The 24,616-nt window shown below is 44.2% G+C and overlaps 1 protein-coding gene across 4 annotated transcripts in view; it reads right to left on the reverse strand.

The window, feature by feature from the left end:
- XDH (xanthine dehydrogenase) overlaps positions 1 to 24,616 on the reverse strand; it is a 153,223-nt gene that overhangs the window by 88,249 nt on the left and 40,358 nt on the right. For all 4 annotated transcript variants that reach the window (XM_029593031.1, XM_029593030.1, XM_029593032.1 and 1 more), the window contains 11 exons: positions 23,243 to 23,351; positions 21,684 to 21,810; positions 18,359 to 18,420; positions 15,323 to 15,394; positions 11,799 to 11,885; positions 10,411 to 10,552; positions 9,164 to 9,256; positions 5,974 to 6,125; positions 5,488 to 5,581; positions 4,008 to 4,117; positions 1,477 to 1,661 (listed from right to left, as the gene is read on the reverse strand). In XM_029593031.1, coding sequence (XP_029448891.1) covers positions 1,477 to 1,661; positions 4,008 to 4,117; positions 5,488 to 5,581; positions 5,974 to 6,125; positions 9,164 to 9,256; positions 10,411 to 10,552; positions 11,799 to 11,885; positions 15,323 to 15,394; positions 18,359 to 18,420; positions 21,684 to 21,810; positions 23,243 to 23,351 — 1,233 coding nt within the window. The remainder of the gene's footprint in view (positions 1 to 1,476; positions 1,662 to 4,007; positions 4,118 to 5,487; positions 5,582 to 5,973; positions 6,126 to 9,163; positions 9,257 to 10,410; positions 10,553 to 11,798; positions 11,886 to 15,322; positions 15,395 to 18,358; positions 18,421 to 21,683; positions 21,811 to 23,242; positions 23,352 to 24,616) is intronic.

Here is a 24,616-nt window from a genome sequence, read left to right on the forward strand (position 1 = left end):
AATTTAAGTCATTTGGGGGGGGTTCGGGAGGGTGGGGGATTTAATTTAAAGGGTCGGGGGTGGGTTTTAGCGGGTTTTAACGATTTTAACGATATATCACGATATTTTACCCCCCCAAACGGCAACAATACGATTCCCTCCCCCTCCCAGCCGAAATCGATCGTTAAGACGATCGAGGACACGATTCACATCTCTAGTAATGTTAGGCGAGTAGATACAGCAGCAGATGCACCCAGGTAAGTGTCACTGGATTTCTTCCCTAAAGTTACCCAGGTACATTTCCGCTCCCCACATTGATAAACGTGCATGTACGAGTTACTATGTTGCTGGAGATAATATTTTCAGCCAGGCTACTGTTTTTTCTGAGTTGGGGTAGGGACGGGGGTTTATAGATAAACAACAATGCGATTAAAGTTTTAAATTCACTTAAAAAGTAACAGATGTTCCTGGCACAGCTGAGGGAAGGGGCTGAGGAAGAGCATGGAAGTGCCTAGCAAAACAGAGCATAGAATGTGCAATGCGCATTAAGAAACAGCAAGCAAGCTCTTATTCCTGCCTCTAGGAAGCAGATGCTTTGGTTCTTGCATACAAATATCTACCCCTGCCTCCACCCCCATGACCCAAATGAAGGAGAAAAAAAGGAGAGAAATACAGGTTTTCTGTCAGATTATTTGAAGTAAAAAAAAATAAAGGAGGGAAATCTAGAGATTTTACCTGCACACTCCGCACTAAATTTCCAAAGGAAAGTAGGCTTTTTGAGTAGGTAGAATTTTTACAGGAAATAGTGCCTGTAGGCCACCTTGCACGAATGTGACTAAAAATACGAATGCTCGATCAGCGGGCTTGAGGGTGGACGAATTTCAGACAGGCCAGTTTACCTGGGTAAAAGCTGCTGTTCACCCATGTAAATGGCTTTTGCAAGTTGCCCTGGGAAGGACAGGGAAAAGTTGAGGTTGAAAGTCAGTCCTTTTTGGTCCTTATGCAACATGGAGGCTCTCAGGCTGATGTACCAAGTGGGGCTAAAATTTCATAGTGACTGCTTCACACGCACGAACAGGAAACAGCGCATCCTATTTGTGACTGCGTAGGCTATTTGTCCTTTTTTGGCGCACAAAGCAGGACCTTGAAAAAATTTTCCACCTTCACAAATAGTAACATTTCACGCGCACAGTTTTACGCTTGTAAAATGTTATTTAAATCAATAGTAAATGAATGACTGAGATGCAAATCATGCAAAATAGTTCATGAGTTATTACCGTATAGTAAAACTACATGCTTTGCAAACTGGATTTTGCAAAAATCACAACAAAATCTAAATCTCAATGAGGCGTGCTTATTTTTTTGCAAAATTTTCCATAGCTAAACTGCATGCACTGTTTTTATCCCAGGCTTATTAGTTTGTAAGTCCAGATAGACAAATAGCAGGCACTATTCCCATTAATACACAGGCTTCTAATTGTGATTGGATTTTCCTACCTCCCGGTGAGTTCCTTGCAAGTCCTTCCCGCCAGGACCGTCGTAGGCGCCATCCCTCCATAGCTCAGCTGCATATCCTCCACCTGGCGACTGTTGCCCTTAAACCTCACCCGCATCCCGCAGGTTACTATGGCGATGTCATCCTCACGGCGGGAAGCCTGTTTGAAGGCCGAGAAGAACTCACGCTAGGGAGGAAAGAGGAACACTGCTCAGGAGCTGGTCGAGATGTTCCTGACATATTCTCTGGAGGGTCCCTGATGTACTTCTTTCACAGCGGTGCCTGTGGAGGCAGTGATCCAGGGCTTCCACGGTTCATTTCTTCCAGTGACACTCTCTGTGTGACCTTGGGCAAGTCACCTTATCTCCCATTGCCTCAGGTACCAACTTACAGGTGAAATTTCAAAGCCCTACAAACGCCAAAGCCGGGAGACACGCGAGTATCTCGGGGCCGGCGCGTGCCACACAGAAGCGCCCGAGTACGCGCACATCTTCTGACACGTGGACAAATGGGAAAGGCAAAAAGGGGGCAGGGTCTGCGCAGGGCATGGGCGGTCCAGGTCTGTAACATGAAATGTGCTCGTACACAAGGGCGCGTCGGGGTCCCCGACCGCGAAACTTTACTTCTGCTCTGGATGGCGTGTAAGTAATGAAACAAAGAGGCTAGTTAGTGGGGTTTGAAGGGTTGGGGCTTAATGGGTAAAGGGGAGGCACATTAACTATAGGGGATAGGAAGTCCTATCCTTTCCCTGGGTGAACTGGTAATGGACTGGGGAAACTGGTAATTTTGTCAGCATGCGTATCTAGGGAAATCTCTCCACTTACGCGGTAGAGCCGGCATTTGCGCGCACATGTGCGCGTCCGTATAAAATTGCGCACACGTGTACGCGCATACAGCCGATTTTATAATCACACGTGCATATACGCGCGTATGTTATAAAATGGCCGCGTCTCTGGGCGTGAGCCGGCGAACGCCCGCGCGGCTGTTTGAAAGTTATCCCCTAAAAGTGTAAGCTCTTTCAGGTGGGCACCTTTAATGCCTGAATCCTTAGCACCTCAATAGGACCCCATGCAAATAAGATATTTACGTTTTACCATTGCCTGTGGTGCTTCCTTTGGACTGTGAACGTGTCTCAGCCACGCACAAAAGTAAACAACAGACTCTCTTCTGTTAGTGCGTAAGGGAGACACTGATGTTATGTTTAAGGTGTGCAGGGCGTGTGCAAAGTTCCTTTACGTAATCCATCCTTATGGGAGGAGTTTTCCTTGAGTCCATAAGAGAAACCATCTAGGGACAGCGATGAGCCGGTTTACTTTCTGGAGAGGCTTCTCCGCCTTTTCCCTTTCCCCAGTGAGGATGCCACTTGCCTTACCACACAGGTCAGAGCGAGCCCACCCTTAGGTGTTTCTCTGCTGGATTTGGGAGTGGAAGAGTTTCTCGTTTTGCTCACAAAGGAAAGAGAGCTCAACCGTCTCCAGGTCTCCTTGGCCACCGAGGATATTTGTGAAGGAGAAATTTGTGACTGCCGCCCTTTAGAAATGATCCTACCTCAGGGACGAGAGAGCGAAGCCATGCCAGAGGTGCAAGGAAGAATCTGTAATGGTAACGGAGAATCCCACGTCTGATTCTGGGAAAGTCTTGGAGGCAAGGAAGGCCAAAGAAAAATATGGGACTTGCACTGTGAAGTGTTTGGTCTGTTTTGGCTGGACTGTGGTATTTTTGAGAGACTGTAATTCTGGAAGGGGATTTTGTTACTTCCTATCACGTTACCTTTTGCTTCAGTAAACTTTTTTCTTGATTGGAATAATAAACAGTTGTGCGTAGAGCATTATCTCTGCGACTGTGAATTTGATCTCTTTGGGCCTATAAGCATCTCCCCCCTCTCCCATCTGAATAATCCCTGAGAGTGCACTGATTTTGCATGGCCTCTGCAGCGCCTGACGGTGTGTCCCTTTCCCACAGCGAAGACCCTGTAAAGGAGCTGCAGGTGGGCTAATACTGTGGCAAGATGCAGTTTGTGTCATTCATGACATGGCTCTTCCCATGATAACTGGACTGTGCTACAGAGTTCTGTGATTTTTGCTTCTACTTGAATAAAAAAAAACCCATCACCACCTGATACACAAAATAGAGTTCTGAAAACCCAGATGGCCTTTAGTAACACCCACCCTGCATGAATGACAATCTTCACTTTGAAGGTGCTGTAGATATCTTTTTAAAAGTCGTTCATGCAGTCACTCACTGTACAGTGTCACGGATGATATCATACAGCGTGGGATCTGATTGGCTCATGCCGTGTACGTGACGTCAGTATGGTCCCGTCACAGCCAGTGCGCCAGGAGCAGTTTCCGCCCCCACCACTGAACATCTCTGAGCCCAGGAATTTCAGACAGAAAGACTTAAAAGTAAAACTATTTTACAGAGAACAGCGTGCGTTCTGCCTCTTGCCATATGAGCTCCCGAACCATTATGGAGTGTGGGGGCATACGGTGCTTAACTTTCTTTCAGCTCAGCCGGGAGCCCCGTGCCTTACCTTTCTTGTATAGGGAATCTCAATGGACAGCAGGATTTCCTGAGGCTTTACCAGTGTCTGCCTATAACCCGTAAAGAACGCGTCATCCATTGGGACAGTCCTTCTGCCTTCTGGAGTACAAGAAGAGAGATGAACAATCTGAATGCTTGGCATGGATGTTTGAAACTAACATTACAAAATTACCCCCTGATCTGACTTGGCTAGCAAGATCATGAGACCATTGTGATATCAGGCCCTAATACAACAGTTATGATATTGTCACATCTGTTCAATAGCAAGGTCGGTTTACAATGTCCAATAACACCAGCATGCACGCTGGTCCAATTTTAATCTAGAGCCATAAAATATACAATACCAATTGTTTTTAAATTATGTGGTATCCACAAGGTTTGATAGAGAGAAAAGATTATAGATAACTGACCATTTTGGAATCATGGTAAAATATTCAGTGGTGATTCCAGGCCTAGGGATGAATAAACTGCTCACACCGGGGTCAGTGTACTAAAGTGTGTTGATGTTCATACAGGTGTTAACACGTATAATTGACTTAACGTGCACTAATTAGCTTTCACAAAGATTGATGCAAAATCTATACAAAATAAGTAATAAGCTGCAAATTATGCACACTAGTTCATTATCCATCGTAAAATAACGTGCTAAAATGTGCAACCATTAATGCAGATCCATTACCATGAGAAACATAACCACACCTTGCAGGGGTGTAGGTAAAGTTTTGGAATTAATAACATCATGAATACACTAACTTTAGCACAAGAAGATTAACTCCAAAGTCAATGACATAGTTTGTTAATGTGAGCTAACTCATGCGTATTAATAAGTGTCCATGTTATCACACTTTAGTACATCGGCCTCCCAGTCTCAGCTAATAACCTCACCAACCTGCTTTTTATGGATTCCTCAGTACGATTTATTGGCAAGTATGACAATCCTAATGCAGTCCTGGTTTGTGCTCCAGGGCATATCTGGAGATGTAGTAACGAGGGCATCAGCCGGCAACACTAAGTATGATGTTATAAAATAAGGCAATGCTTTGCTTATTTCCTATGGCTTGTAGTGTAATTTGGAATTCATCGTTCACTACAGACATTGCTTTGGAGCGTGAAACAATGCACTAGCGACCAACTTCCTTATGCAAGCCCTAGTCTGGTAAGGTAAGAGAGCCGTGTTCAAACACCAATAGCAGTTATGGAATACTTAAAGCAGGTATGGATGCAATTAACCACAGACATGAAGAATAAGACACTGCAACATTATCTTTTTCTCTCCCTGGATGACAGGAAGTCTGCCCTGGGTACCAGTTAGATAACAAACTATTAGACAGCAGACAGAATCATTCTTTTTTTTTTTTTTTTGAGCTCATAGGACTTTTATTATGGAGGATAATGTGGTCCTTCCCCAGGAATAAGAACTATGCATGAAATTCCTTCGGGCAGAAAGGTCATCATAAACCTGGGCTTACCATTTGATATAAGAGTTAGCCTGCTCCCACTTGCTTGAAACACTGGGTTTAGGTCAGAAATTGGACTGGCGGTCATTATATTTCCCCCAATGGCCTGGAGACAAAAGTTGCAGATAGATTATAAAAATGGTTTAGACACTCAAGCTAATAAATGCAAATACCTGGAACTAAGTGGCACTGCAGACTTACACAACATACACACATTTCAAGGGCAGAGACTGGCTGAAGGGAAGTGTGCACTCATTTATCCACACTGCCTGGCACTCCCGCACCCAGTCCTGCTGACCCAGTGCATATCCTGCAGTCAGGATTAATCATGGTCAAGCAGCGTGAGCTCAGCTCGCTCCATCGCCCTCCCAGCCGACACCCAGGACATAGTCCGGTCTTATTTCCCAAAATATGTTTGCCACAGGCACGGAATGGGAGGAGCCCGTTTGTGGAAACGCGGCCCTAAAGGTCTTTTTTTTTTTACGGGAGGGTCCATACCGCCACATTTCGGATTTGCGGCCCTGCGAACCAGCGCAGCTGCTCCAGAACGGCTTGGAAGACTTGGGTTTGGTGGGAAGGAAGTTCTGCCACAGCTTTCCTCAGCACATCCCCCACACGGGTCAGGGAGCAGGCGGCGCCAAAGCTAATACCTGGCAGGGAAAACAAAACACGGCTCTCCTGTAATTTTTTTTTTTCGTCTGGAATTTTTAGAAGAATCCTTTTTTTTTTTCTAGTCGGTCCAACCAAGATCTGGGGCTGCCTTGCTTCTGTCCCTGTTACCACCTAATGTGTCTCGTTAGTTCACTGCATTCTCTTTTTTTGCATTTATTTATAGATTTTTCAAATACAAACCAAGATAAATCTTGTAAAGAAATACATCAGAAAACTTTATAGCAACAATAATGAGGCAAATCCACTTATGATCAGTAGCCCACTCCATCTGAGAGCTACATAGGTGAAGGAAAGAAATTTAAGGAAATAACCCTGCACCAGTGCAAACTACAATGGCACTTAAAGGGTCAATCCCTAAGAGAAAGTGCTGGAACCGGGGAAGAAGAACTCATTGGAGCATTAGTTAATGGGATGTTAAAGGTGGTCAAATGTTGGGGGTCAAAAAAGGACTCCAAGTTGCAATACCCCAGATCTCAGGAGCAAGAATCTCTTCCTTCTCTGCTGCGTTATCTTTGCAACATCTGGAAAAATATCAACCCGGCGCTCTAAAAATGGGGTCAATCTGTTACAAAAAAAAAATATTTCATCATCAAATCTCTGAGTCCACAACAAAATTTGCAACCAATGTTGAAGGAACTATATCCTCCGAAACAGAACTTTCCAAATAGTCAGTGAGATTTAGGACATCTAAGGGTCCTTGTAATCCTGGATCAGGATACGGAATTTTCTTGGCTGGTGGTAAATAATAGGCTTTAGCAATAGGAGGTAAAATATTCTCAGGAATCTTTAAAACTTCCAGAAAATATCTCTGAAGCATTTGTGTGGTAGAAATTAACCTCTGCTCAGGAAAATTGATTAATCTTATATTTCTAGACCTAAATGCCTTTTCCAAAGATTCCATTTTATTTTGCAAAGGTAGATGACCTTTGGACAACTTTCCAACATTTTTTTGTAAAGAAGTAATCTGAAGTTGAACCTCCTGAAATTTCACTGAGAGTTCAGAAAGTTCCTGTCATGACTTTTGAAGAGATTCAGAGAGGTCCTTTTGAGAAACAATATACTGTCCTAAATATAATGAACGTTTAGCAATCGCATCCCAAATAGAGTCCAATGTTATTATAGATGGTTTAGAAAGAAGAAATTCCTGGTTTCCTTGTTGAGATACCTATGTCAGGAACAAGGTCGTTCCTCCTCTTCCCCTGACAGGCACATACAGAGTGCCTAGAAAGGAGGGAGTGATGCCCTCTAGCTCTGATCTAGATGATGCATAGAAGTCACTCTGCATGGCCATGGGAGGCTCAGGCTGAATGAGGGAACACGACCTTCTGGAGATAAGGTGGTTTCAGCTTCCAGAGCGCTCAGAGCCGATCCTTTGCATGCTGCAGTACCCAAGGTCATACTTGCTCCGGTTCCAACAACCCACATGCCAACGGAGTTGTCAATAGAACCCAAATTCATCGAGGAAGAGACATTAGGGAAGGTATGAGTCTTCCCTTTATGCTTACCCATTGGCAAAAAACTTGTAAGTGAAACAAAAGGATTATTAAGGAAAAGAGACAAACAACTTCTGCGGGGAGAAAGGTGCCAGCAGCCGTCTTGAAATGCCCCTGCATACTCCAGCGGGTTCTAGTTCATCGCATGTTCTTATGCCATCATCGAGAAGGCAAGAGTTACAAATCACAACAATCAAAAAAGGGTAATTTTCTCATATTTAAATGAAACCCTGAAAAGTTATTTTCAGAAGGGTTGGTTCTGCTAACAGTGGGAGATGTGTGAATAACATCACTGGCTGGATTCCTTCCTTGCCCAGAAGAGTCAAAGGCGATTGTTTGTCTCTCTCTAATTTGACCAAAACCAACAGGCTGGAAGGCATGACTGCTTTAAGAAGAGAGCACAGCAGAAAATCATGGGCAAGAAAGACAAGAAATTGAGAATCCAGAAAGAGGTCTAATGGGTAATCATCTCAAGGTCAATATAATCACGAAACTGGGAAAACGAAGGTATGCTTGGTTGCATAAGCAGAAGTGTCCTCAGCTGTTGCATAGACCCACAGTGAGTCCCCACCTTTGGAAGAGTGTACAGTTTTCAAGGCCAAATCTTTGTAAGGTCATTGAGGGATGGATGTGGGTTCAGAAAAGGAGTATGAAAATGATATAAGGCCTGCAACACAAAGCCTACAAAAAGAATCTTAAAATACTTAAAAATACACTCACTGGAGGAAAGAACAAAAAGAGCTACATGATAGAAACTTCAATACAGTATGGGAAGGTGGCATTCTCTATAGACAAGCACAAAAGTCATGGCCTGAAATTACAGGGAGCTAAATTGTTGATGTGTGGGATGTGGGTGTGAATGTGAATGTGAGCTGGTGGGGGATGTAGGCATGTATTTTGGGAGGGGGTATGGGATGTGAGTGTGTGCAGTGGTGTGTAGGTCTGTGCATGTATGTGTGTGTGACAGGGTTGGTTAGGGTGGGTATGTAGGTGGAAGGTAGTGATTGTGTGTGGCAGGGTGATGGTGATGTATGTGGTATGGGGGGTGTTGGCACTGGTGGGCGAGGGTGTATGGGGTGGCAGTATATGGGACGTGTGTGTGGCGGCATGGTGTGGTGGGTGTAGTGGAGGTGTGTAGAATGTGTATGCGAGGGGGCGGGGGGGCCTAGGAAACTCAACAAGCCCCACTTCCATCTCTTTTTTTTTTTTTCTTCTGCTGGTGGGGCCTGGGAACCCAACCAGCCTTTCGCTGCTGAGTTTGTGCCCTTAAGTCCATGGCAGCCCCATCCCCAGCCTCTCTGGGGGAGCATTGCTATGTGCACCATATGCAGACAGACTGTGATGCTCATCCGAAGACCCTAGTATTTTTACAAAATATATATATATGGTTATAGAACACTACAGGGGAATAAATATTCTATAGATATCAAGCAAAGAAATTAAAGTTATTTAAAAATTGGTCTAATAAAAATGTCCTCTGACATGGGTGAGGCCGGGAGGTGAGGGAGGGATCACCTGCTTACCCTCCTCGGTACGCTGAACACAGCTCAGTTCGGGAATCCTGCTCGGTGCGATTATCACTGGGTAAAGCATGTTCTTGAACTTCATTTCAATACCTTAGAAAGAACAACAGAATCAGTAAAGCACCATAAAAGCAGACTTCCAAACAATTTCCCTGGATTGTCTTAACAATCACATTTACAAAGCTGGAATAATAATTTAGACCTCTCAAGAGGCTGTCATCCTAAGGGTGGCAGCTTCAGCAGAAGTCAGACAGCATCTCCCCACCTTTTCAGGCAGCACAGAATGCTGTGGCACCAATTATTAATATCCAAATGATGCCATTATACTTACTAAAAAGGACAAAAACTCATAAATGAATTAGTAGCTTGACATGTGGTACTCAGACCAGCAGTCTGAGTGAAGCTTTCTCCATTTGCTGCAGTGATAACATGCATACACACACACAAACACAAAGTGCGTATCGATCGGGAATAGACGAAGGGATCGTTGTGAGGGCCCCAGAAAGGTTCTTTCTGCAGGACCGCAGAAAACGTCAACTCTTGCTCTAGAAGAGTCTGTTCAGGGGGGCTCCAGAAGGAGGCGAAGGGGGGAGGGAAGGGCGCTCCTCCAAGCCACAACAAGGGCTTGACGGCCCCCCCCCCCCCCAGTCTGACTGGAACACTTTGATTGGTTGTAAAGAAAAGCCGCTGGGGCTTGCCCACCCTGAAATTCACTGTGCCCTGTCTATGACCCACTATACAAACATTTCTGCAGCCCCCTCTGGAAACCCGTTAGACCTTTGTACTATTTCCTCATTCCTATTTAAAGTAAACTCTTTACTCGGTACATACTGCTACCATCATTTTTCCATTTGGATGAATGTGGGACAACCATGTAACCTCCACCTTGAGAGAGCGCATTTGGCTAGTCTCCTGCCTTAAGCGAATGCTGAAGCCCAGTGCTCTTTCTTGCTCGTTGCCATCAACAATTTGTGCATTTTTCATTTACAACTTGATTCATTTTGTCACTCCCATTTATACAGCTAAACAATTACAGGGTGTTTTTTCTTCAAACAGCCAACAAACCTTTTTAACATCACTTATGTTCACTGTGACTAAGGCATGGATACAATATTGGACCACTGAAAACAAAATGGCCCGCTAAAGCCAAGCCATTGCAAGTAAAGTTCAACAGCCAACTTATAAAATCCTTTAGGGGAGACGGTGCAGCTTAAGTCAATGCAGCGTTGCCACCTTTTTCCTCTTACCAACTTCAGTGTTGCCTACAACAAGCTTAGCATCTGGATACTGAGCCTTGAGAGCCAGTAATTCACTGAGGTCTGAGGGCTGGATCCAGGTGACGCGCTCCCCTTTGTAACACAGCTGCTTCGGAGGTGTATTATTTGAGATCTAGGAAGAGGAACAAATGTACATTTACTAGTTCTTGTCCAGGAAACTTATGTTAACGCTCTCTGCTCTTCCTTTAGTTAAGTTATTTGTAACCTGTCCTCCTTGTTCATATTTTAGGTTTTCAGCCGAAGAGCCCAATTTTCAAACGTATTTGCGGTATTGCATGTGTGTGTGTAAGTGGATAGGTAGAGATTTATCCTAGTATTTTATAAACCATGCGACAGCAGCTGTACGGTTTGTAAAATACCGCGCAATTCTTCTCTGAAAGTGCGCGCCTAAGTTTCAGTACATGTGAATATTTCTAATGCAAGAAACGCATACTTTCTCTACCTATTTTATAAACATATGCATGTATATTTAGGCACAAAAAATATTTAATATGGACATGTAATAAATCTGATTTATATGCAGAGGCAGGTATTATATAAAGCATGCGCATATACCATTTTGAAAATTCTTGCACGCATACTTGAAATCACCAGTTTGCTGATACTTCCACCAGTTCACCCAGGCCTTCTCCAGATCACCTGGACCCTCCATCCTGAATCCCCCACCCCCATGCGCACAAACCTCCCACCCAAAAACTTCAGACAAGTCCAATTTCACTTGTGCTAGTCAATTAGCAGATGTAAAAGTGTATGAATAAATTTGATAATGTATACGCACATCTCTTATAAAACAACAACCATGCATGCACTTCCGAAACCTGCCCTGAAAAGTTCCTAGCCTTTTTCCCTTTTTTCCGTCAGTATAATGTCCGTGCGAAATGGAAAACACACATGTATGCTTGACGTTTATAAAATAGCATATGTGCAAGAACATGCAATGTACGCATGTATATGCTAGTTTTTTGTTTTTGTTATTAACAGTTTATTGAGTTTATGGAGGTCAGAACAGAACAATGTAAGATAAATATACAGTCTGTAACTAAGAGATTTAAACAGCCAACATATACAATAGATACATTAACCATGTTGCTATTTTTAACGCTTGGAACTCGTTTGAAAATTTACTCCTAAAAGGTTGGACAGCAAGACAAGACACCATCATCCCTATTGCCCTGGAAACTGAAAGCAAAACTAATTGCTCAGCATGTCTTAAATTCCGCCAGCCATCAAATTTATTTTGTTGTGTGGCGGAAGGGATGAGGAACACATTTGTTGTGTGGCGGAAGGGATGAGGAACACATTTTAAAATCCAAAACAAACAAAAGATGTGATGTCCATGTTAGAGTGAATGTACCTACCAATAACTCCGGTGGGAAGATGGGCTCCTGTGTTGGATCTAGAGGCTGGAATTCGGCTGAATTAAACAAAGTGGATGAGTCTGGGGGCTGTTCAGGAAAGAAGTTACAAGACCTTGAGTTTCTCTCTTTAGGGCTTCTACCATTATCACTCCATTTATTTATTATTTATTCTTTCAATTTGTAGCCTGCACATCCCCACAATACTTGACGAGTAACAGTTTTACATGCATAAATCCACAAAACATAAAATGCACACAAAGATAAAACAAATAATTAAAATAAAAGAATAACATTTAAAAATACCCATAAAACTATTCCTGGATCTTAACAAAATCGAGGTCAAAAGAATTCTCTAATATGTCCTCCTATCAAACACTTTTTTAAAATAAAATGCTTTCACCTACTTCGTAAAAGTGATGAAATATTGCATATCCCGAATTTCATCCAGGAGGTTGTTCCATAATGTTGATCACACTACTTAAAGCATTCGTTCCCTCATTTCATTGAGTCGTGTTTGCCATATACAAGGTATATCTAGTAAATTACGACCAGGTGATCTCAACTTTCGCTGAGGTTTCTAAATTTTGAGTAGGGAATTCACACTTAGTGGAGTATCTTCACTTAATGCTCTATGATATATCAATGTTACAATTTTAAATTGAATCCTCCATTGAAGATGGAGCCAATGCAGTGCGCGTAAAGCGGGAGTGATGTAATCATATCACCTAGCTCAAGCTTTCTGCTACCTAGCTTCCTTTTTTTAAATTAGATGTTGACGCCAATTCTTTGTGTGGCCACAGGAGAGACGAGGGAAGAGGCCCCAAGCCAGAATCGGGAGCTGCAGCCATGCTGGGTTAGGAGTGCCAGGCCACAGGTTAGTGAGAAGCTCCTTGGGGAGGAGCCAGATCAAGGATGGGATTTAAGGAAGAGCAGGGTCCTAGAAATTGGTTGAGGGAGGGGACATGAGCAGGAAAACAATGGGACTTGGAAACTGGAGGGGGTGGGGATGGAGGAGAGCAGGCAAAAACCAGGACTGGGTAGGAGAGCAGTGACTCAGAGGAGAGGGGAGAGAGCTTGGGGCAAATGGGCAGGCCTATGAATTTTGCAAATCAACTCCTTTCCATCGCTTACAAGGACTAAAATTCTTAAGTACCCAGGAATTCAAAGCGGGCCTATGGGTATAAATCTGCTTTGAGTAATCAGGCTGTTGAAAATTACCCTCTTAAAGTTTAGAGAAAAAATGATTTTTTGGAGGTATTCAACAGTCTGATATTGGATGGCTGGAAGGTTTTGCTAATATTTAAAATATAGCATTCAGAGTTCGTTTTATATTAATCCACTTTAAATTCTTACAGAGGATTTATTATAGCCCAGATATACGCTATAAAATGTTTTTTTTTCTTTACCCTTCTCTCTGTGAGGTGAATCTGAGAGGGAGAGAAGAAGGATTTCATGCTCATATGATTTGGCACTGCGTTAAAATAAGCAGAAGTAAAGGTCAGCGATGCCTTTTTATTTTGACTCGCTTTATTTTGGCGCACTCAAGTAGACCGGCACAGCAAGCGCCCTGTGTGAAAACAAGGAAACTCTGGGAAGAGCTGCTTACATTTGTATTACATTAATGACCAACGTGATGGGCCAGATTTCAAGGCAGAACAAGAGCAAACGCAGGGCACAGTGGCCCTGTTGCTAGTGGGCCTACAAGGTGAGGCCCCTTCCATCTCCCAGCCTCGCTGCAGTCTGCTTGTAGTTCACTCCAGGGCGGCGCCAGCAGCTTTGTGGGGGGGACAATGGGAACATGCGCTTTTCACCCCCTTTGCCTGCTTTACTGTTCCCCACCCCCACTCCCCCATGTGCTTCCTACCTGGAAAGCAAGTTCCTGAGGAATGGAGGTGGAGGGACTGCTGGGTCAGGAGTGCGCTCTGCCCCTGGCTGCGCCTCCCGATACAGTCTGGAGTACATGAAGTGACATGAAAGGTAAGGAAAGGAAAGGGGTGGGGGAGAGAGGATGCCTGGCGGGTCAGAAAAGGAGAGAAATCTGAGGGGGAGAGGCGGGAAAGGAGAGAGAGACCTTGTGAGGAGGCCCTTCCCACAGTCAAGTTTTCAGCATTTCCGTGAGGAGGTTCCTGAGCAAACTGAATGCCAGGCGAACTCTCAGCCCCCACGCATCGAGGCAGATTTTGAAGGGGCTGCTGGTGCAAAAAACGGCCACATTCGCATGTACGTGGACCGCGCACGAGCAAGGAGAATTTTAAGAAGCCGGGAAGGACGCGCGCACAGGCTATGCGTGTGCATCCAGGATAAGGAGGCGGAAATGGGGCGAGGCATGGGCGTTCCGCGGCGGGGAAAATCTGACACGCGTAACCACGAATTTCACAGAGTAACGCACGGATGTTACCTGCGTAACGTTGCTACAGGTCCTCATGAGGCGCAAGAGTCCTGAACATGGGGGGGGGGGACGGGGGACAGAGAGAGAGAGAGAGATTGGGGTAAGGGTGGGTGATCATTGTAAAATTGACATCACTAAAGAATTTTAGTCCTTATAAGCAATGAAAAGTCTAACACGAGGAGTTGATTTGTACACCTCAGTCTCTGCTGGCTGCATTGTGCAAATCAACTCCTTTCCATCGCTTACAAGGACTAAAACTCTTAAGTGATGTCAATTTTACAATGGATATCTCTGAATGTATCTCTAACACCACTTACCCCAACTCCAACTCACCTCCCAAAAACCCACCCCGATTCTAAGTGCCCCACTAAAGTGGTACCTATATATATAGAGAGTGTCAGACTGACCCTATACAGAGGCGCTCTCTCTCTCTCTCTCTCTCTCTTTCTCTCTCTCTCTCCCAGATACACATGCTGTTGGCATGACACACACGAGCATTTTAAATGCCACACGCATACTTTATAAAATAAGACGTATGCTTGCTCATGATGTAATACACGTGTTTCTTTAAAATTTACCAGATTATGTGCAGATGTTGAGAGTGGTGAAAGATGAGTCGCGGAGATTGCAGTAGAGAGAGAGATGGCTCGCCGGGAGACCTGTGAGGAGCAGGCTGCAATAAGCGGGAGGAGATGAGAGCGTGGATAAGGGTTCTCTGACCGTGTGTTCAGAAAGGAAAGGACGGGTTCTGGAGATGTTATAGAGAAAGAAACGGCACATTTTAGCAGAGTTTTGGATATGCGTAGAGAAGGAGAGAGAGGAGTCGAAGAGGACTCCAAGGTTTCAGACTGATGGGACCGGGATGATGACCGTGTTATCCACAGAAACAGAGAAAGGAGGAAGAGGGGAGGAGGGCTTAGGGGGAAGATAAAGAAGCTCCTCTTTGACCATGTTGAATTTAAGGTGGTGGCGGGACATCCAGGCAGCAATGTCAGATAAGCAGGCCAAGGTCCGGGACTGGATTTCTAGTGAAATTCCTAGCGTAGAAAAATAGATCTGGAAGTGTTTGGATTATTTCCTGACCATTATTTACTTCAATCTATCCTGGAAGCAAAGGGAGCTCTCTCTTACTCACCAGATGTTCCTCAGTGCCGTCCATGCAGCAGCCTTCGCCTGTAGCTTTTTTACCACAACATCCTTTTGCATCCTAGCGAGAGAACAACAAGCCTGTAGCTCAATGCTTCTGTGATAATGGGTTAGGATTGCATTCCCTGCCCCTCCACACAGTCTCTCTCAGCCCTCCTTCCCCCAAAGGAGTGGGAGACCCTCCCATTTCTCCAATCAACAGAAGCCCATTAGTGCTTTCATCTCACAACTCCAGCCCCAGGAACCACAGCGACCCCATGTGGCTGTACAGCAGAATGCAACCCACTCCTCAACGGGCGGAGGCAAGATTTTTAGTTCAGGGGTTTAGCTTCTAGGGGATACATTTTCAGAGGCTTAGCTGGGATCTATGTGGGGCCCGAAAAGGAGTTACACAGGTAGATTTTCCCAATCTGCGTCCGTGGACTGCCAGTTGCCTGACTTTCACAGCGTGTGAACTTTCAGCTGCATTAAAAAGTGGGTTTCCCGGGCGGGTCTCAGAAGCGCTGCTTAACCCTCGTGCCGTATGCCTTCATTTTGGAACAACTTTTTTTTTTTCCCGCCCAATAACTCGATTCCGCACGGGCGCTCTGTCCGTCAGCGCCAGGTTGGTTTGTGCAAGCTGAAAAGAGCGCCCGCACTTCTGTGGTTAGGGGCTGATATTCCAGCGATGAGCTGGCTACCTCATTAAGGAGTTAGCGGGTTAGACCTCCCACTCTGCAGCCTTCCCCCCCCTGTCTTTAGCCGGGTGATGGGGTGGAGGACAATAACTTAGGCGGCTGGCACTAATTTTCAGTGCTAGGCGGCTGTGCCTGCGTGCGAGGATAGCTGGCCAGGTTGTAACGAGCAGATATGCTGAAGCTGTCGCTGAACACCTTATTGAAAACGCACCTCTTACGCATTCGTGCTTTAAGCCGATTATATATCTAGTTTTACCAAATTCTCACCTTCCCTTTTTTGGCAGGGTCAGATCGTTCTAACAGCTGCATCCCCCCTCCCCTCCCCCCATCCCATACACACTGTCCTGCGTTAGGGAACTGTTAAGACTGGAACAGGGTCTTACGGATAGGAGCCGGGCGATAAAAGGCCTTGGCTCAATCCGTTTACCGGGCAGAGCCCCCGGGCCATGCAGACCCGAAGGCTTCTCGAGTTAAGAAAACTCAAATGAAGTGCTTTTCAGGTTTAGAGGGAGTGGGAACTCAACCGGGGTAACTTTAGCCAAGAAATTCAGCAGGGCTCACCCAGGTAAGTCTGCCACTGAATATACTGCCCGAAAAGATATCCAGGTAAAAGTTACCCAGGTAATGATACTTCAGTAAAAGTTTGAAAAATTGTGTATCTGAAGTAGTGATACTCCTAATATTCCATCTAATCTGCTTTTTCTTATTTGCAAAATTTTGGGTTTTGTAATATGTGAAATCAATAAATAAAGAATTAAAAAATTAAAAAAAGTTACCCAGGTAATGATACTTCAGTAAAAGTTACCCAGATAATGATACTTCAGTAAACGTTACCCAGGTGATGTTACTTCAGTAAAAGTTACCCAGATAATGATACTTCAGTAAACGTTACCCAGGTGATGTTACTTCAGTAAACGTTACCCAGGTAATGATACTTCAGTAAAAGTTACCCAGGTGATGTTACTTCAGTAAAAGTTACCCAGATAATGATACTTCAGTAAATGTTACCCAGGTGATGTTACTTCAGTAAAAGTTACCCAGGTGATGATACTTCAGTAAACGTCACCCCGGTGAAGTTACCCAGATAATTTTAGGCCAGCGATTTCTGTAACAGACGTAGCAATGTAGGTTTAGCTGGGAAGTGCTCCACATTGGCACCACCCAACTAAACTTAAGAGCCCACCCTCAGGAATACCCTGCGCCCCCCTCCTTTTTTCCCTGGTTAAATTTTACCCGGGTAAAAAGTTACCTGAGTGAAATGTAGTCAGAGAGAGAGAGGGGAAATGTTGAGTTACAAGTTTTTTCTTTGGGTGACTGTTTTACCAGCGTTGCATTTATTTGTTTTCTGATGGTTTATTAACTGTTTAGTGTTAACAATATGTTGTATGTATATAGTTTGCCGTTTTTGTGGTGGTAATGTTGTAATCTGCATGGAACAGAGATGCTGGGATCTGCAGCATATAAGTTTTAGAAAATAAATAAAAATACATTTTAGAATCTTAGAGGTCCATATGCAGTCACTGGCTGGATTGCAAAGTTAGCTGGATAAACCTTTTTGGCTAACTTTGGAGGGATGTTCAGTGGTGCAGCCGCCCTCGTGAACACAGACAGCTATCTTAAAGATATTTATTTTAGATTTTTGTATTCCACTTTTTTCAGCCCTTCAAAGCGGATTACACTCAGGTACTGCAGGTATTTCCCTCTCCCCAGAGGGCTCACAGTTGGTACCTGAGGCAACGGAGGGTAAAGTGACTTGCCCAAGGTCACATGGAGCGTCAGGGGGACTTGAACGCTGGTCTCCTCTGTTTGTAGCCCGCTGCTCTAACCACTAGGCTACTCCTCCGCTATTTGGCTGGCCTAACTCCTTCCAGAATCGCCCCTAGGTCATCTGGCTAAATTTCAGCTGGACAATGAGCCCAGCGTATTTAAAAGTCAGCACTTAGCTGGGTAGCTTTTTAAGTTTATTTGTGAACATTAATTTCATGTATTGAGGGCCATAGCTGGAGGGTGAGGACATCGTAAGCAGCACAAGACGCCTCTCTCTGAGGGGCAGCGATTGAGCTGTCAGAGACGGCTTGCCCTGGCAGAACTCTCACTGCCACCCATTCGGTGACGCGGCATGAAATATTTTTATCTATTTTACTGCGCGTCGCTTTACAGAGCTAATTTCTTTTGACTGAACTGAAATCACATTTGCGGGCTGGCGAACATCAGCACAGGTTCCCTGGGGCTGCCTCGCTCTGGAGCTACGAGCGCTGTCTCACCCTGAGGCGAACATATTTTTTCTGGGTGGGACTTGCTTGTCCTCCCTGTACAGCGTCTGTCCGTATGGCAAGGGGGCTACTCACTTTAGCAAATGTCCGGTAGCCCTCCAGAATGGGTCTGTATCCCGTACAGCGACACAGGTTACCTATGTTGCAAACGCAAAACCAAGAAGCAGTTTAAGAAGATGTATTTGAGAAACTGTGAATCTGCAGTCCTTGGTGAGGCCACATCTGGTAAAGAAAAAAAAAAAATACAACAAGTTGAAGGCAGTGCCGTGCGATCAGGGCCTTCTAGGGATTTGGTGAACTTCCAAGAGGCTGCAACCTTAGCAACATGGGTAGGTGCCAAAGCCAGGCCGACAACCACAGAGAAAAGAGTGGGGCTCCCAGGAAAGATGGGAGAGGTAAGGATGGAGCTACAGCTTCACTCAGTAACATCTGTTGCTTCTGTCCTCCTCCCCCACCCTCCTGCCAGCTTCACTTCTTGTCAGCCGCTGCCTTCTCCTCTGCCGGCTTCCCTCGGGAACGAGACGGGGCCGGCGGGTCTGGCGCGTTTCTGACTTCACGGGGGACGCCGGCAGAGGAGGGGGCTGCAGCAGGTAAGATCCTGCCAACTCAAGGGGATCACAGGAGGAGGGAGAGGAGGGCAGACGTTGGCACAGGGGAGGGGGGGGCTGCAGAGGGAGGGAGGGAGGGAGGAGAAGGATACCTTTGATTAGGGAGGCGTGGAGAAGAAAATTATTGTGTTGTAGGGGCAGGGACAGATGAGGCAGATGATCTCATGAGGGAGTGGGGGTGGGGGGAGAAGCTAGTTGATTATGGGCTGGGGGGTGGGGGAGGATGGGGAAGGGAAGGTGATTATGCCAGGGAAGTGGGGAGAGAGGGAATGGAAGGTGATGATGTGAGGGAAGGAGTAGAGGGTAGGGAAGGGGATTATTACAGAGGGTGGGGTACAGGCAGGGGCGGCTCAAGGCAATCTGCTGCCTGAGGCGAAGGATGAAATGGCGCCCCTCACCGAGGGCCAGGGCAGGGGGAAGGCAATGGAGGGAGAATTAACTTGCCCAAGGTCACAGGGAATGGCAATAGGATTTGAACCCTGGCTTCCCTTGTTTGCAGCTCACTACTCTAACCACTCAGTTTTTGGGCCTGTTATATTTTGGTTCTCAATCCTCGGCGTCCACACTAGGGGGCGCTGGAGAAATGTTTAATGGTCGCCCCACCTCCTGGGTCTAGAAATAGGAATCCTCCATTCCCTACTGCCTGCCTCCCACCCTTCTCCAGGATCTGACCCCTGGGGGTGTGAGAGGTTGGTGAATGGTGGGAGCCTGTGTGTGTGAGACACACTCTCTCTTAGGGCTGATACATGGGTATTAGAAGCCCTAGACAAACCTTCATTTCCCCTTCTTTTCCATTTTAAAATGTATTAACTTCCCCAACCTAAAAAGGCAGATTGCATATGGAAAATAATCATTCAAAATACAATCTTCTGAAGTGAAAATATCACTTACAACAACATATATATTATAAAGGCAGATACTGGAAAAGAACACACTCAATAATAATAGTTTAATAGACTTAATAAACTACCTTTCTCATAGTAATCAAGGCAGCTTTCTGGATCCCATATGGTGTTAGGCCTATGGTAAAGTGCACTGGGTGTGGACTTTGCCCACAGAAAGCCAGGAATAAACTGCACTATAATTCCAATATAGTAAGACCTCCATATCATAACTGCCAGCACTCAACCTATGAAAAAGCCATACTGCAAATATTACATCAGGCCCTAAACACCAATTCACCTCCTATTAGGAAAACAGATTAAAGCCAGGTTGTTGTAAATCCCTACACAGAAACTACATGCTAGAAGAATACCTAAAGCCTCAGTCACACAAGCAGAACACAAACTCTCACCAAATACAGAATAAAGAGATCATAAAATATAAATTGAAGCTTGCAGACAAAATCTGAACTGAAAATCACAAGAAGCCAAACTCTGTAAGCAATGCAAACACAATAAAGAAATATAAAACAAACATACCAATAAAAAGAATGTCAAATCTGCTGATAAATTTGGTCACTTAAAAACACGTATAAAAATGTTTAAAATATTACCAAACACTAATAAGATATTTCAAAACAACAGAGACATAACATCCAATAATTAAAACTAACAAGGATAAAAAAAAAATCTCCCACTCTCCATATCTGGGAACTTCAGATTTCCAGTCCTCCTGAGATTGTCATAGATTGGAGGAAGGCACATAAAGTTTAACCTCTCTCACACATATATACAGCTACACTCACACACACGTGTGGAGGAACTCTCTCTCATAGACATATATACACACACACACAAAAACCCTCTCATGCACACACACACACACCACCCCACCACCCTCTCATACACCCACACACTCCACCCCACCACCCTCTCATATACACACAGAACTCTACAGAACTCAGCAGCCAGAATCCTAACTGGAAAAAAAAAGAACGATCATATCACCCCCATACTAATTTCACTACACTGGCTTCCTATTAAATCCCGAATTGAACATAAGACCATGACCATCATACATAAATTAGTACACACCGATCATCAAAAACAAACAGGTCTAAAAATCACCCCACAAAATGCCCATAGGAACCTGCGATCAAACAATACATTTCATCAAACAATTCCTCCCATCAGAGATGCCCACCTATCAACCACAAGAGATAGAGCATTCTCAATCGCCTGCCCGAAAATATGGAACTCCCTACCACCTGATTTGAGAACACAAACCAACATCAAAACATTCAAGAAAGATCTAAAAACATTGCTTTTCCACAAAGTCTACATTGACAATCAGTTAAATCAACGATCTAACAACAATCAGTACCACCAACCAAACCCACGCAAGAACGAAACAGCAACCAACATCAACCAGTGCCATGCCACTATGAGCTTATAAGAAACAACACAAAGAGACTGCCTTATAAGATAAATAAATCTCAATACCTTTACTATCCTCCCTTTTTTTTCCCCCTCCTCTCTCTTCTCCCATCCCGTCATCCCTCCCACTGTTATTTTTCCAACGCTCAGCATTGTTTAATTATCTATATTCTATTTGAATCTTGTAAACCATTGTGATGGCTGCACCGAATGACGGTATATAAAACTCAACAAATATACATACATACATACATACATACACACACACACACCACCCTCTCATAAACACACGCCTAAGTTTAGGTTCTCGTCTCTTTGTGAATATCGGCCTCTGTGGTTTTAAAACATGTCTTACGGTCCCCCACAGGAAGCTAAGGATCTCAGATTGCCTACGACGACATGAAATGGAAACTGGAGGCGCAGCAGTAGGAAGTGGCATCCGACGTCATGAGCAGACGTGAAATCAATGCTGACCTTGAAAAGCGTTTTCTATTTCTTCCATAGTGGGTGCAGGGTTATTGCGCAGTAAAGTGTACATGGACATGACAATGCCAGGAGTGCAGAAGCCACACTGGGAGCCGTGGCTCTTTGCTAGTCTCTCCTAGAGAAAAAAGAAATGCAAACAAAATCAATCAGATTATGCACAGCAGGAAGGAGTTTCCCCATTGCATTTTAAAAATAAAAATAAAGCATTTGACAGGATTTCAAAGTGTAGCAAAGTTTCCTCTGCTGTCTTGAACAGATTTGCAAGATATCCCCACAAGGTCATTCTGTGCAAGACTCAGAGACAGCGTTACCCCTCCCACCTGACACAATGGACTCTCTCTCTCTCTCTCTCTCTTTGACAACCTGTACCTCAATAAATCTGTTTGCTCAGAAGGTGCCATCTGCCTCTGTGCCTTGCTGTTTTCATCACATTTCTCCCCCCCCCCCCCCCCCCCCCACACACACCACCATCACCACCTTTGTTTCTAATGCATGTTTCCCAGATATCCCACAGGGTTGGTTAGTGGAGAAGATGGTGTTAACCCCTGCTGTATCTAAATGTAACCCTTGGTTGGTAAGGTTCCAACCCTTGCCTGGGTTACTGGTTTCAGTGGAAGTCTCTGCTGAACATATGGGGGAGTCCAAGTACAGATCCCTGAGGCACTCTACTGTTTACCTCTCTCCATGGAGAAAACTGAGCATTTAACCCTACCCTCTGTTTCTTGTCTTTTACCCAGTTTGCAATCCACAAATGCACATCGCCTCCTATCCCATGACTTTTAAGTTTTCTTACAAGCCTCTCATGGGGGACTTTGTCAAACACCTTCTGAAAATCCAAATACACTACATCTACCGGTTCACCTTTATCCACATGTTTATTAACCCCTTCAAAAACAAATGTAGCAGATTTCCCTTGGGTAATTAGGGCTTTTGATGAAGACTCTGCACCATTTTGGCAGGCAGAGGTACAGCATCCTGAACTGGACACAGTAGTCTAGTAAACCGGAGTGAAGGCAACTCTATTATACCTCGGTATATAAAAAACGCTAAATAAAAAAAAATAAATAAATAAGTCTCATCATAAACCTGTTCAGAGGCATTTTCATCTAGTTTTTATTCTGCTAGTTATGCTTCTCACTATGCGTCCCACATCATGCCTCTGGCTCTGACTGCTGCCTTATCACACCGTTTCAGTACCTTAAGATTACCAGACGCAGCCATGCCAAGGTCTCTCTCCTGGTTAGTGCACATCAGCATCGCACCCTCCACCTTGCACCGGGTCCTCAGGTTTCTGTAAACCCAAATGTAGGACTCTATACTTTCTGCAGTGAATTTTAACTGCCAAGCCCTTGACCACGATCAAAGTGTAAGGACAATTTTGCTTCGTGCACATCTTATTCCCAGTTTATATATGTATATATCCCAGTATTTTCAGTGGGGAAAGCATTGCATCAAAACTAGTACAATTTATGCACTGTAAGAAATCTCTGAATCATCCCTTCCACCTGCTCTGTATTTTGAATTCAAAGGCCTATGGAGAAGCTCACCTGGACGGGATGCAGCCTCGTTCCTGTGCTTCCTATCCCTTCCACAGTCGTCACCGCAGTATGGTGCAGGGAGCAGACAGGAGCCAAGCAGGCATTGACAGAATAGTGACTGCAATTACGAGTTAAGGTCCTTAAATCATGTTAAACAGGGAGGGAGAAAAGCAGGAGGGAGCTACAGCAGCAAGACGCTAGTTATAAAAATGCCACGGCATTATGTGGCAGGGTCGCCGTGATACAGCTTGACTCTACAGTAGCTGTAATCACGGTTCTCAGGAAGAATAATGACTTCCATTAGCAACAGATTAATCAGCCCGTTGTATTCAATAGCAACTGCAATGATGTGATACATCACATTTTGTGCCCTGTCCCAATATATCCTGCAGCAGCTTTCAAATTAACTTGTATCACTAATTCATAAATGCTAACATAATGCATGAGCGCTAACATGAGTTGTCATGGCCCATCTGCTCTCCAAATGTACAATATTGTACAGCATAGTGAGTGATTCAGTGGATCAGCAAGGTACTCTCTTAGCACTGTTTCACTTCTTGTGGCTCAGTTAACAGCCCTTATATCTCCACTAAGTGCATTGAATTAATGACCTCCTCCTGCCAAGAGTGAATGGATGATTTAATAGAAAACAAAAAAAAAGAAAAGAAAACCCCTATGAATTTAACCTTTAGACAACGTTTGGGAGGACAAACACTTTGGAGATAATTTTCAAAGGAGTTGCACGCAAAAAAAGTAGCAATTTTCAAAAGTACATTTACGCTTGTAAAACCCAAATTTATGCACATAAATCCTTTTGAGAATGACCTCTTCTGTATAAAGGTAATAATGATTATTATCATCTATTAAATGTGATATACTGCAAGTAATAAAAAGACAGCCAGGTGATTTACAGATAAAATCACATTGATAATTCCAAATAAACTCAACATCCTTCGAATAATAAAATATGACAATAAAAAAGACAAACGAAGCAAGCACATAATGATCAAAACACAGAAAATAAGTGACAATTTATTTATTTATTTATTTATTTAACAGTTTTCCTATACCGACATTAAAATACACATCATATCGGTTTACATTATAACAGCAGGTAGAAAATACATAGAACGGGGAGGTGGGTGGGGGGGATAACCAGCAAAAAACAAGAGTTAGAGAGGGCTCTAACAGGGAGCCCGAGGCAATAGTTAAAAAAGGGGGGGGCGTGATAAGAGGATCTATTTACACAGGATCTATTTACACAGGATCTATTTACACAGGACAATGTGTATTTACACAATGTGTAAATACACATTTTTAAAAATAAAAATAAAGCATTTGACAGGATTTCAAAATGTAGCAAAGTTTCCTCTGCTATGTCTG

This window comes from Rhinatrema bivittatum, chromosome 3 (genome assembly GCF_901001135.1).
Source record: "Rhinatrema bivittatum chromosome 3, aRhiBiv1.1, whole genome shotgun sequence".
NCBI lineage: Eukaryota > Metazoa > Chordata > Amphibia > Gymnophiona > Rhinatrematidae > Rhinatrema > Rhinatrema bivittatum.